Source organism: Melanerpes formicivorus, unplaced genomic scaffold (genome assembly GCF_026170545.1).
Source record: "Melanerpes formicivorus ecotype bairdi unplaced genomic scaffold, bMelFor1.0.p_v2 SCAF_5, whole genome shotgun sequence".
NCBI classification, from domain to species: Eukaryota; Metazoa; Chordata; class Aves; order Piciformes; family Picidae; genus Melanerpes; species Melanerpes formicivorus.
In genome coordinates this window covers 9,534,298-9,547,993 of record NW_027142357.1, presented here as the reverse complement: position 1 = coordinate 9,547,993, position 13,696 = coordinate 9,534,298, and the positions used below count along the sequence as shown (strand labels likewise).

General features: G+C 44.4%; 1 protein-coding gene across 6 annotated transcripts in view; it reads left to right on the top strand.

Moving 5' to 3' along the window:
* The first annotated feature begins 410 nt into the window (after window positions 1–410).
* Window positions 411–13,696, top strand: part of FN1 (fibronectin 1) — a 57,337-nt gene continuing 44,051 nt past the window's right edge. For 3 of the 6 annotated variants that reach the window (XM_068138014.1, XM_068138013.1, XM_068138009.1), the window contains exons 1-10: window positions 413–608; window positions 968–1,096; window positions 2,555–2,692; window positions 4,482–4,613; window positions 4,736–4,873; window positions 7,305–7,463; window positions 9,582–9,782; window positions 10,269–10,448; window positions 12,056–12,232; window positions 13,113–13,265. In XM_068138014.1, coding sequence (XP_067994115.1) covers window positions 452–608; window positions 968–1,096; window positions 2,555–2,692; window positions 4,482–4,613; window positions 4,736–4,873; window positions 7,305–7,463; window positions 9,582–9,782; window positions 10,269–10,448; window positions 12,056–12,232; window positions 13,113–13,265 — 1,564 coding nt within the window. In that variant the 5' untranslated portion in view covers window positions 413–451. Of the gene's footprint in view, window positions 609–967; window positions 1,097–2,554; window positions 2,693–4,481; window positions 4,614–4,735; window positions 4,874–7,304; window positions 7,464–9,581; window positions 9,783–10,268; window positions 10,449–12,055; window positions 12,233–13,112; window positions 13,266–13,696 lie in introns of all 6 variants that reach the window. The other 3 variants (XM_068138010.1, XM_068138011.1, XM_068138015.1) reach the window with 3 other exon arrangements.

Sequence of the window (13,696 nt, the reverse complement as noted above, 5' to 3'; positions counted from 1 at the left end):
GTATGTTACGCCTCACCTTCTACCCTGCGCATAACTTTATTTCCCCTGGACGGACCGGTATCAGCTTACAGGCAGCCTTGCTCCAGGGAAAAAGAAAAGTTTGTCTCACCCCAGAAAAGCCATTTTGTTCAGCCAAACGTTCCACAAAATGGCACGACCGTCTCACAGCCCGCTCTCCTTGCGGGGCCGGGCCTCCCACGCGGGCCGGACACTCCACCGCGTTGCCCGCCGCTTGCAGTCCCCGCCCGGCCGCGCTCGGTGGGGCGGTGGCGGCCCCCGCCCGGCCCCCGGCGGCGCAGAAGCCAATGGGCGCCGGGGCGGCGGCGGCCGCCCCCTCCCCGCGCCACCCGCCCTATATAGCGCTCGGGCGGCGCCGCTGTCCCATCCGTCGGGCTGCTTAAGTGCAGCGCCGCTATCCCTGCTGTGCTGTTCCATATCGAGCCGTGCCAGGATGCCGGGCCGCACCGTGTGGCGGCTGGCGCTGCTCGCTCTCTGCCTGGGGGTTGCAGCAGCGGGAAGCGACGGAGTGCGCCGCAAAGCCGGCGGCAAGAGCCGGCGGCAGGCACAGACCACCTCGATACCTCAGGGCACCCCCGCGCAGGGCAAGCGTGAGTACCGCGCGGGACCGCGTCCCGCGAGCAGGGCAGGGCAGGGTATGGCAGAGGGGGCTCGTCCCGGACGCGAGCGCAGTCCCGAGCCCCCGGAGCGCGGCGGGAGCTGGCGCCCCGGCCCCACGGGGTGACTCTCGGGTGGCTCTTGCTGCCCCTCGGGCTCCGTGGCCCTTTGCAACCCCTCGGGCTCTGTGGGACCCACACACGTGCGAGGCTGCAGCGCGCGAGCCGGTGCCCGGTACAGGCGCGGATAAATCGTGCCGTGTCCTTTCCCTCCTCAGCTTGCCGTCGGTAACTCCAAACTTTCTGTTCACCCTCTGCTTCCTCCCTCCTTTTCCTCCACCTTCTCGCCCCAGAAACGTGCTATGACAATGGAAGATACTATCAGATCAACCAGCAGTGGGAGCGCATTTACCTGGGAAACACGTTGGTCTGTACCTGCTACGGGGGAAGCCGAGGGTTTAACTGCGAAAGCAAGCCCGAACGTAAGTCGGTGGTCTTTTTCTGTCTGCATCAAGACTTCGGCATGGGTTTTGATGCTGAGTAAGCTGAGCTTTCTGCCGAGTTGTAACTGGCAAACTGGGCTTTCAGCTGAAGTTTGGTACGTAGGGTCAGTAATGGATCGACACTCAATTACACTGAAGATCTGGCTTGGGATTTTAAGAAATGCTTTTCATTAGCAGTGGGCCTGCCACCAGAACCCTGAGCCAAACATCACTCATCTCTCTGGAGGATTGGATCTAAACATTAATTTTGGAGCCAGCCTTTTCTTTATAATGAACTGAACTGACTCCTGGACTCGCACGGGGAAGTTCAAATCTGGAGTCACTTTGCAGCACTGGCTCTGTGCTGTTTGATTGCTTCACTCCAACTTTTCATAGCTGTGCAGTGTCGTCAGCTTGTTTAAAAATATTTCAACTTACAACTTTCTGCAGCCCCCTCTGCTGTGCTGTGAGCTTTCTATAATTGAGTGTAAAATGAGATTGTTTAGTCTCCAGCAGGAAAAGTTTAGGTAACAGAAAAAACTTTAAAGGCTGCATCTGCTGGAAGATGCCCTTCTCTGGGATACCAAATAGTTTATATTATCAGATGTGATCTATCTGTAGTTTTTGGTCTGAAGCCACTGGTTTGCCTTAACTCCTTTATGTTTCTCTGGAGATATAAGAGAAAAACTGGTTCCTGGTTGATAGTGTTCATGTAAGCTTGATGGGAGTGTCCCAGCAATCTGTTTTGAAAGGCTTGTGTGCTGTGTGCCCCACGGCTAGACTATTTTAAGGAGTACTCAGCCCTCTTGCCCTGCTACAGAGCAGGGTTTGATCTACCTTTGCTTCCCCTGCAGGGATTCCCAAGCTTTACAGTTTCAAATTCCATTAGCAAATTTCACAGCACAGTGAACTTTATCTGTCCAGCCATGAAGAAGGTTTTTCTCTTCCAGATCTTGAGTCTGGTGGCAACGCTGAGATAACTCTTCTGTAATGATTTTGTTGTGTGTGAGTGTGAGCAATTCACAAGTAGTGGTGTTGACTTCGGTGGAGCTGTTGCAGAATTTGGGATCCATATACTCAATTTTTGCCAAGTCAAAATGAGGAGGATTAGTGGGACAAAGCACACAGCTTCTAGTTGATGTTTGCACCCTCCCATCTTCTGTACTGTTGCACTTCAGACTGCTGGGATTGATCCTTGCAGGGCATGACTGCCCATGTGCTGTGCTTAGCTCTTGACTTTCTTGGGGAGGGAAGATGAGGTTATTCAGCATCATTGAGACCTTGAGGGGACAAATTTTGTGTAACTTGCTCTCTGCTGTTTCATCCTAGGAAAAAAAGAGGAGACCAATAGCAATTTTTCTTCAGGAAACAAAAGAGCATTTGTGTGAGATGGAATGTGTGTTTCTGTTGACTGTGCATGTTACTCACTTGGTAACATGAAATTGACTTTTCTCATAGCTGAAGAGACTTGCTTTGACAAGTACACTGGATCCACTTACCGAGTAGGGGAGACATATGAGCGCCCCAAGGACTCCATGATCTGGGACTGTACTTGCATTGGAGCTGGACGTGGGAGAATCAGCTGCACCATTGCCAGTATGTAACTAAAAGCTCGTTATTAGAGTTGTTGTTCATCAGTGTTGCATTTTCCAGAGCAACTTGCATAATATTCCCAGTGTCCATTAGCTGGAGTTGGGGAGGTTTAATCCAAAGCCCATTAAAGTCTTATAATTGAAAGTCTTTGCCCAATGTACATATGTTGGCACAACTAAATTCCTCTTTCATTGAAGAGGTAAAGTGCTATGTGCAAAAATAGCATAGGCCCAAAATAACTGTTAGTGTCCAGCCATACAGGTGTGTACAGTTACTACATACAAGAGTGTTACACTTTCAGGTGCACTTAGGAAAGTAATTTTTTGACTGGAAAATGAGTCTGCTCTGCATCTGGTGACCCAGGATACCACCATCAGCATTAATGGGACTACTCTTAAAAAAAACCCAAAAATAAATACCACCCAAGTGCTAGTCCCCTGTCCTCAAGAAGTATCATGCCAACACTTGTCCCTGAGGGGGGAGCTGGGATTTAATATCCAGACACCAGTTCAACATGTTTCTGCATATCCTTTTTCACCAGCCTGATCCATACTTTCCTCTTGTTCCTCCCTCACTTTCCTTTGGTCCTTTCTCCCCTGCTCTCCCTTTCACATCTCTGTCTGGAAATCCTTTCCTTATTGAGTCACTGAATTGTTCACAGTTTCCCTTCAGTTCATAATTAGTCTCTCTACAAGCACAGATGAAAATTGCTGTGTCAGGACTTTTAGACTGAGATTTCAAAGTCCCTGAGGCATCTTTTTTCTTAAAAGTATCCAGTTTCTTATTTAATACACACATGCTGATCCTAGTAGCATTGCTGGAGAGGACTCAGAAGGCAGCCATCATTATAGCATGGGAATAAAAATGCACTGAATCTAACAAGTAGAGCCGAAGCCCTTCTGAATTTAATGGCACTTCATTGGGAAAGGATGATAAGTCTTGTAAGAAAAGAAAGAGTCAGTAAGGAAATTGCAAACATAAGAACAGTCTCATTTTGTCATCATCAGCCTGGTTTAGGACTCACCAGAGAGTCTCATTGACTGCAGCTGGATTTGAATCAATCTTCATGACTTTTTTTCTTTATTCCTTACTTTCATAAATGAGCCAATGAAACATTTTAGTGGCTCATAATAAATGACCAGATACATATTTCTCCTATTCTCTTTGAAAGAAGAACCTGTGTTTCCAAACTGCCCTTCAACACGTTTCTCTCCCTGAGCCTGTTTCAAGCAGTAGATCCCGACTGCCTCGGATGGGCTGAAAATCTGCCTTTACAGGGCAGAGTTTCTAAACCCAAGAGGGCTGATGTCCCACTGGGATGTTACACCAAGCATCTCCTTATTCTGCACATGCTGGCCTTGCCACCATGTCCCTCACATTATATAGGGACTGTCACAGGGAGGCCCATGTGGTACTGCCTCAGAACAAGATGGAGGCAAACCTTCCCTCACCAGCCTCAGCAGGGACTGAGGAAGACCATACTTCTTCAGGCTCTGTCATTCCTCTCTTACCAGCTGGGTCTCAGCTGTGATTTGAAACCTGGAGAGGGTACTTAAAGGGAGAGGACATGGCCTGTGAGGATCAGAAAATGATGGGTTCCAGTTGAAAATGTCGGACACCACTTTGCACACTGGAGAAGGAGGCAGCAGCCTTGGCCTACCTGGCTGTTTCTCCTCACTGCCCTCCACCCCAGCTTCACCGCTTCTGTGCTGACAGGGTGTCCCTGACATTGTCCCCAAGGTTCTGTCCCTGGTGTGGTCCCTCACCACATCTCCCCTCTCTCCCTCTGCAGATCGCTGCCATGAGGGTGGCCAGTCCTACAAGATTGGTGATACCTGGCGCCGGCCTCACGAGACCGGCGGCTACATGCTGGAGTGCGTGTGCCTGGGCAATGGCAAGGGCGAATGGACCTGCAAGCCTGTGGGTAGGTCACAGCTCTCTTCTTCCCTGCTCAGTCAGTGGTATTGCTTCTTCCTCCTCATCTTCCCTGAGGTGTCCCCATGTGGAAGAGCCTTATATGGACAGTTATTCCCTTCCCTCTTACAGCTGAGCGATGCTACGACAATGCAGCTGGGACATCTTACGTGGTTGGTGAGACCTGGGAGAAGCCCTACCAGGGATGGATGATGGTGGACTGCACCTGTCTGGGGGAGGGCAGTGGCCGCATCACTTGCACCTCCAGAAGTAAGTGCTGGCCTGGCACCTGCCAGCTGCTCCATGTATCTTATTTTTCCAATCTACTTTGCATGAAAAAGAGCAACTATTCCTTTGCCCTGTTCTAAGGGGCAGTAGGTTTAAAAGGGTAGCCATTTCCTGAGAAGGAGTGGGAAGTAGACTCCTCTGGGGAGGAAAGGGAGCATTTGCACATCCTGGTTGCCATTTGTGCTCTGGGGACATGCAGGAGAGCTGGTGATCTGTGCTGGTGACAGAGTGGCTGGATTATATGGGATATTAACCTCCTTAGGAAAAAAGGTTCAATAAATCCACAGGCCAGCTGAGCTGCTGTTGTGCATTCCCCAAAATAGGAGGAATTGCTTGATGTACAAAATGGCAGCAAGTTTGGCTTAGCATCTTCACTTCTGTTTTTCAAAGTACCCTCCTGAAGGAGAATTAGGTGTTTTTAAAGAGAAATTTTTACCTACTGCAAGAGCAGGATCTACCAGATTTAAAGATTGTTTTTCCTTCTTTGTTGCTGTTTGTTGTATATATTAGTGGAAACAAGTTTTGTCTGCTTTCCTTTCTCAGTTGTTATTTTTTCCTTCCATTTTGTCTTTGGTGTAAACATGCTTCACCAGCACAGGTGATTTTTTAGTTTTTACATCACTGAAGGACATGACTGTAAATACTCCACTTTATTTTATTTGCAAAGCAAACAAGGCTTTTAAAATCCAAAAATCTCACTTGTTTATCTGCCTTCTATTCCAATTTTGTTAGAGCAAGCTCTGTTGTGGAGCTATCATGGTTTACACCAGTTGCTTCAAGAAAATTTAACTTTGTACCTTACACCTTGTTATGCAAGGCTTGTAGTCTTTAAATTGCCTCATTCATTTGCCTCAGGGCACACACAGATAACTGCTTTCTGATGATATAAACAGCAGACCTGTAAAGAACTAAAACACTAAGGAGGGCTGCAATTAAAACTGAAGATCTGGAGAGACTTGGCCAAGAAATAAGCTCTGAAAATTAAACCAGCCTTGGCAATATTAAGTCTATTTTAAAAAAGAGTAAAAATCATTAACTGTCATATAGGCATGAATAAACCAGAATATGCTGTTTGCGAGTTTTGGAAGAGTTATTATTACTAATGAAAATGACTTGACAGTATCTTTCCTCCCATAATTGAGGTCTGTGTTGTTGTGTGATAGTGGAAATTGCCATAAAATGTCCTATTAATTTTTCTTTTTTTTTCCCCCCTCCAAATGTAATTAAACACATAAATTCAAATTTATACATGTAAAATGATAGCTGTATCCAACAAAGTGGCATTATGCTTCAGTATGTGCTGCTGTTGCATCTTTTATGGCCAGCATTTTTGAGACATTTCAGGTTTTTGTACTTCAGACTCTGAGTGTCCATAGGACAGGGTTTTTTTCATGTTGACCAAATTATGATATGAGTACTTCACCAATTTACCACTTCTCTGGCAAATACTCAGTTTTTGGTCATTTTAACTACTGTGAATGTTTTTCACATTGTTATCCCATGTGCTCTTGCAGTGGTAATCTGGCATGATGCATACATCGTTCCACAGCTCTTCATAAATCTATGTTCATTGATCCATGATTATATTTGAGCCACTGTATCAAGTTGCCCTTGAGTGAAAAAGTGAAATTTTGTAGTGGAAGAACTAGTTAATCCATGTGGATCTGGCATCCAGACAAAAGTAGTTTGTTATGCTGTCCTTTGAACCCATTTACTCAATTCATCAAGGGCTGTGGATTATTAAAGACAACAGGGAGACTTAGGAAGTCTAAGATTCCTGGTACAACAAGAGGAGCTTGTATGAACTTTAGTAGAGCTCTGTGCATGCTCCTTTTGGAAGAAATTGAATTTACCTATTGCCCTCAGATAGGTTTTTGTTTCTCCTAGCTGAAGTATAGCCCCAGATTTGAACTGTGACCCCTGTATAGTATGAAATGACACAGCTACTAGACTTCTGCTTAGAAGAGAAGGAAAAAACCCAACAACATTGAAGCAAGTTTAAGCCTTGAAGATGTGAGCTAGATAGAATGGGCTTAAAATAGCTTTAAAGTAACTATCAGGAATGTTTGAAATCCAGAATGTGCCTTTTCACATTGATTTTTGAACATGGTTTACCATGTTCATACTGGGAATGTTATGATGCTAGGTTTGACACTGACTGCCAAGTCAAATTGCAGTTCTGGTAATAAATGGGAATTTTCCTTTGCACTAAAGCATCAGGATTTTCAGATGCCCTCAACCTGTGCAGTTCAATGCAAGCTTTAGTCATACAGGTCTTGTAATAGTGGGCTGCAGAAAATAAGGTAGGCTCTCAGAGGTTTAAACTATCATTGGCTTGGTGATAATGTTGGTGGTTTGCTACTATAAATTACATCCAACACAGAAATAGCTAACAGTCATCTTCCTTACACAGATAGGTGCAATGACCATGACACCAAGACTTCATACAGAATTGGGGATACCTGGAGCAAGAAGGATAACCGTGGGAACTTGCTTCAGTGTGTCTGTACCGGTAATGGCAGAGGTGAATGGAAATGTGAAAGACACACATCCCTGCATACAACTAGCACTGGTAAGTGGGGCATCATAGTGTGTGAGGTAGGGGAAGGTAGAAGAGCACAATTTGAATGGCTGGGACTTGAATTTGAATTGTGTCATGCTAATTTAGGTGTTTAAGAATCTCCTCAAGGAAACATCAGCAACAAAGGGTCAGAGTTCAGGAGATACTCCTTGTTCATGTGCGTGTAGATAGGATTACTTTACACCTTATTTCCACGTGCAAATGGAGACTGCACATACAAATGTGATTACCTGCACAAACACAGTGCAGAAAATCTCACCCAGGGCCATGCAACCACAGGAACTGTCTACTAGCTTTGTCTTGGAAGCATGGCCCTTCATCTTAATATTTGAACTTTATGTATTCACCTCAGGGAAACTTTCTTAATGTCCTTACTTTAAACTGCACTGAGACCATCTGATTTCTTTGACAAGATAAGTACACCTATTAATGGTTGAGCATGTACATTAGATAGATAAGATTTCATATCTAAATTACACTAATTCACAAATAACATATATGTATTTTGCCCAAGGATTGTTAAAGCCTTCAGTTTCTAACTTTTGGGATTTTTTTTTGTTATTTTAAGGATCTGGGTTTCCTATTGATGAGTGCAATGTAAAACTTTTCTATTTTCCTGCAGTACCTACACTAAATTTTTCTTGATTAATGACCTTTAACTGTTCGGTACCAGCAGGCTGACCTCAAACTCTCAGGTCTGAATTTCAAAATGCACAATGCTTTAAGGATGCCTATATTTCGTTTCGATTAATTTCTTCATTTCAGCAGAACTGGATTTGTGGAGATTCTTGCGGGAATCATTGGCAAAAGCATTCATAATGTAGACAAAAAGTATTATTCCAAATGATAATGGGCCAAAAATTTTGATTCAAAGTTTAAAAATTCCTAAGTAAATGCATTTATGTTTTACTTATATTTTTCAATAAAAAAGTCAAGATGAATCCATTTTGACCTATTTCCTTGGTAAGTTTTTTGTTGTCACTGCTCTTGATTTTTCTGTTTTAAATTTCCTTCACCTATTTTTTTTTTTTTCTAAAAGATTCCTTGAAAATCATTCAGCTCTCTTAACACTTTCTAAAGGCATTCTACAATAGTGGAAACTGGAATCTGCCCTCGGCAGAAGTGGGAGCTCTTCTTTTAATTTAGAAGTTTAAGTGAGATAATTAAAATGCATCTAGCGAAGCTAAGAGAGTTGTGCCTTCGATCTGAAGTGTTGGACTTCAGTTTTGTTTAGCATACCAATCAATGACCTGGAAGAAGGTCTAGAGTACCCTCATCAAGTCTGATCATGATACCAAATTGGGAGGAGGTTGGGTTGCTTTTCAGCAAGACCTGGACAGGCTGGAGTGTTGGATTTGGGTGGAACCTAGTTAGATTCAACAAGTGCAACTGCGGGACCCTGTACCTAGGGAGGAAAAACCCCATCCACCAGTGCAGTTTAGGGGTAACCTGCTGGAAAGCAGCCCTGTGGGAAAATGACATGGGAGCCCTGGTGGGCAAGAAGTTCACCATGAGCCAGCCCTGGGCCCTTGTGGCCAGGAAGGCAAATGGTATCTTGAGATACATGAGTAAGACTGTGGCCAGCAGGTTGAGGGAGGTTCTTCTCCCCTTTTACTCTGCCCTAGTGAGGCCACACTTGGAATACTGTGTCAAGTTATGGGTTCCCCAGTTCAGAACAGACAAGGAACTACTGGAGAGAGCCCAGCAGAGGGCTGTGAGGATGGTAAGGAGCATTTCTCTTACAAGGAGAGGCTGAAAGACCTGAAGCTCTTTAACCTGGAACAGAGAAAACTGAGAGGGGATTTTAGCAATGCTTATCAGGTGAGGATGGGGTCAGACTCTCAGACTCTTTTCAGTGGTGGTCAGTGACAGGACAAGGGACAGTGGGTACAAACTGGAACATAAGGAATTCTGTCCAAATATGAGGAAAATCTTCCTTTTGAGGACAACAGAGCATTGGAATAGGCTGTCCAGAGAGATTGTGGAGTCTCCTTCTCTGAAGACTTTCAAAACCTTCCTGGACATCATCATTATCATCATCATTTAATTAGAGTTCTGTTCTTTAGCTTTGTATGTAACATCTTGCTTTTCCCTCATGTTTTGGTGCAGGATCTGGTTCTCCTAGCTTCACGAATGTGCAGACTGCTTTGTACCAGCCCCAGCCTCAACAGCCCCAGCCTCAGCCATATGGCCAGTGCATAACTGATAATGGAATGGTGTACTCTGTGGGTATGCAGTGGCTAAAGACACAGGGCAGCCAGCAAATGCTTTGTACCTGCCTGGGAAATGGAGTGAGCTGCCAGGAAATAGGTATGAGTTTGTGTTAGTGCCTGTTCAGTCTGATGAGATCTTTGGGACAGTCTCATGGTTTAATTTTGAAGTAGAATCCTTTTGTGTGTGCAAGAGAAATGTATTTTGACGAAGACATACTGGAGAAAGGTGAAAGGGATGAAGAAATAGTAGATTTTGTTATTTGAAGTCTGATTCTGTAGAGTAGAAACATTTCCCAGTGAGTTATATATAACCTGCTGAAGGAAAACAGCCCTTGGGGAGAAGTATTAATAACTTTATTCAAATCAAGCTGCAATAATATATGTTTGGAAAAACATGTAAAAGAATGACACAGCTGTGGAGCAAAGTCATCTGTTGGTGTGTATTGGCTCAGGGCCATGGCAGTCAGTGTGGGTTCACAGCAGACAGTGACTTGGCCCAGAGGAGCTATTGCTGTTATGGAACCCTAAGATTTGGAGATTACTTTTAGCTGGAGTCTAATGCTGTGATTTGCTTGTTTTAAAGCTGTGACCCAAACGTATGGAGGCAATTCTGATGGAGAACCTTGTGTTCTGCCTTTCACCTATGATGGAAGGACTTTCTACTCCTGTACCACTGAAGGCCGCACAGACGGGCACCTCTGGTGCAGCACCACTTCCAACTTTGAACAAGACAGGAGATATTCCTTCTGTACTGAGCAGAATGGTAAGCTCTTCTTGGAGGATCTTCATGTGCACATGATCCTCATGCATAGATGGAGAAAGGAGTCGACAACATAGGGACAGGCTGCCTGAACAATTCTAGCAGTCTGGAGGGACTCTAAGCATGCTCAGCATCAAGGCAGGACTGCCTACAGTCAGGGCACTTTTGTGTTCTTTGCATCTTTGGAGGGCACACAGGATGATGCAGGTGTACCCTTTGAATCTTGTCCTAAGGTCAGCTCAGAGAAGAGAGAACAGGAGTGCCTCATCAGGATAGAGCTTTGGCCCGAAGGATACTCAGACTTAGCCTTTGCTTGGCTGAATTGTTAGAGCAATGCCCATATTAGGCTGCAAAGAGGAGGATATCCATGGAGTACAGTTTGTGCAGTCCTCTGTCACTCCCTCCATCCTGACCATCTAGCCAGGTTGCCATATATAGCAGTAATTTTAATGTGATTTGTGATCACTGATCAAGAGCAGGCATATGACTAATGCAGTAGCATTCCCTCTTGTCTGGGGATAATCAGTGTTCCCGCCAAAGCACAGATCTACCTGTGTGGTTGCTCTTCCTGGAAAGCCCGTCAAACATCCATGGAACAGTATCCAGGCAGCTTGTCTGGCATCTGGCATTTTTCATGTTCCCATGTGAAAATACTGTTTCATACTCTGGAGATATATGTATGTTTTTAATTGCTCTGTTCTACTGTAGTTGCTTTTTTCTCATAAAATGTAAGCCTTTCTCTGCAGCGCACACAATATTCTTTCCTTAAAAAAATGCCACCACAACAAAACCAAACCAAAATCTACCAAAACCAGCCCACAAAAAACACAAAACAGAAACAAAACCAAACAAAATCCCCAACCACCACCACCAAAAAATACCCCAAACAAACCCACAAAAACCAACCCAACAACCAACCAAAAACCCCAACAACAACAAAAACCCAGCAACCACTATCCCAGTCCACACACACATTCTTGTTTTAATGAGGCTTCTTGGAACACACTGGAGAATGAGAAATATCATTACAGAAAAACTTCAGCAAATGCCTCCTCATTCTGCATTGTTTGTAAAGCTGAGTTGCTCAAGAGGTGAATAGTTCAGGTAGATTACAGCCCTCTTGACAGTGCTGCTTGCAAAACACAAAGCTTCCAACCTGCAGAAAGGTTTTGACTTGTCCTGTTGCTCTAGATGAATTATAATCGTTTCTTGAGGGCTGAGGCTTTACTTTAAGCTGAAGGGCACAAGTGGGTAATAGCCTCAGTGAGGTAATACAGGCATACTGAGAACTGTGTGAGTTTGAGTTTGGGCTTTGGCATAAAGGGTCTGCAAAGCTAATTCCCAAACGCAGTAAGCTTTGGTTTTCCCTGTTGCCCAGGACTCCCCATGTCTGGCTCCACAACTCCTTCCAAAGGAATGTTTGAACTGAATTGACCTTATGCTAGAGTTAAGTTTCCAGATCTGAATTAATTAAAGCAAAAAAAAAGAAGCCCATGCAGGGTACATGTGGGAAAAAACAGTGCTCGTGATTTGTTTTCCAAGCTCTTTTGTGCATGTAAAGGAAGAGTGCAGGGTTCATTTGTGTCTGTTTCCTTTTCATTTTGATACAGTCTTGATCCAGACACGTGGTGGCAATTCCAATGGTGCTCTGTGCCACTTCCCCTTCCTGTACAACAATCGCAACTACACTGACTGTACTTCTGAGGGACGGAGAGACAACATGAAGTGGTGTGGAACCACTGAGAACTATGATGCTGACCAGAAATTTGGGTTCTGCCCTATGGCAGGTAAGGCTGAGAACCATAAAGGGATTATGGAGTACTTATAAATGGTTCTTTAAGATGGGAAGGAAAGAGATGGCTGTGACTCATCAGTTATTGATGACTTCCAGTGAGCTGCATCTGAGCCCAAACCCCTTTAAGGCACTTCTGAAGTTTTGTTTTGTCACAATTTTTCCCCACTGATCACATCTAGCAGAGACTTAGGCAACATCAGGAGAAGGCAATTTTCATTACTACTTTGCTACAAGCTGGTGATAGATGATGCATTAGGGACCAGCACTCTGTAGAGCTTTGTAGCAAGTGGAGTTTTTAGCTTGAATGTACTAAAGCTTCTGTCTCAAGCCTTATTGGTTCTTCTTGCCTTATCTGCGTGTCACCCTGAAAATGACAGTAATGTCAAAATTACTGCTGTAACCCATTCTTACAATCCATGCATGCTTGTCTTGATGTCAGGAGGGGATATATGGGAGGGAAGGTGACTATTAATGTTTTTAATGGAAGACCTTCAGTAATTAATGGCAATGCAGCATCTGAGCCCTTAAACAGCTTGTGGAACACATGGATCTTCAAATGGCTATGTTCATATAGAGGCATGTATGTAAGAACTGATTCTTTCACACAGCTTGTCTTGGACACTTTCAAGAAACTACTTTTAGCAGCCTTCAAATGAAAATTAAAATGAATGAGTGCATACAAGGGATTTGCACTTTGAGAATGTCATGACCCAGCAAAAATAATGTTTGAAGTTGACTCTTGCCTAAAGCTTCCTTGTTAAGATGCAGAAACCCCTGGGATTGCATGAAAGGGACATTGCAAATGCTCTAAGCTCTCAAGATCCTGTTAATTCTAGCCACATGAAGTATCCTCTTGCTTTCTTCTCAACCAGCTCATGAAGAAATCTGCACAACCAATGATGGGGTCATGTACCGTGTTGGAGACCAGTGGGATAAACAGCATGATATGGGCCATATGATGAGATGTACTTGTGTGGGAAATGGCCGTGGAGAATGGACTTGCATTGCATATTCCCAACTCAGAGGTACTGATTTTACTTGTTGATGTCATCACTGTAGTCTAAGTGTTGAGGGGCAGGAGAAATTGTTTTACTTTTTTTTTTTTTTTCCCCAATGACTGTGAGTTCAAGCCCAGACTCAAGAACTGTTTCTCGCCAAGTTTTTCTTTGGAGTAGAAAGGGAATCAGAGGAACTACATGAAGTTCCTATCTTGTTCACATGCTACAAAAGTACTGTCTCAGCCATTACAGGCTAGCAAGCACAGGAAACCCTTGATTAGCTTGATCTGTAGGTATACCTTTGCAAATTTTAGGAATAGCACCACTATGACTTCACACAGAGCTCAGCAGAGGCACCTCTCCCTCAAGAATAGACAAAACTCTGGACTAGTCCGAGGAATAAATGCAGAGCAGTCCTCTTCTATTGGTCTGCAATGAATTTTCAGTTCTTCTGTGGC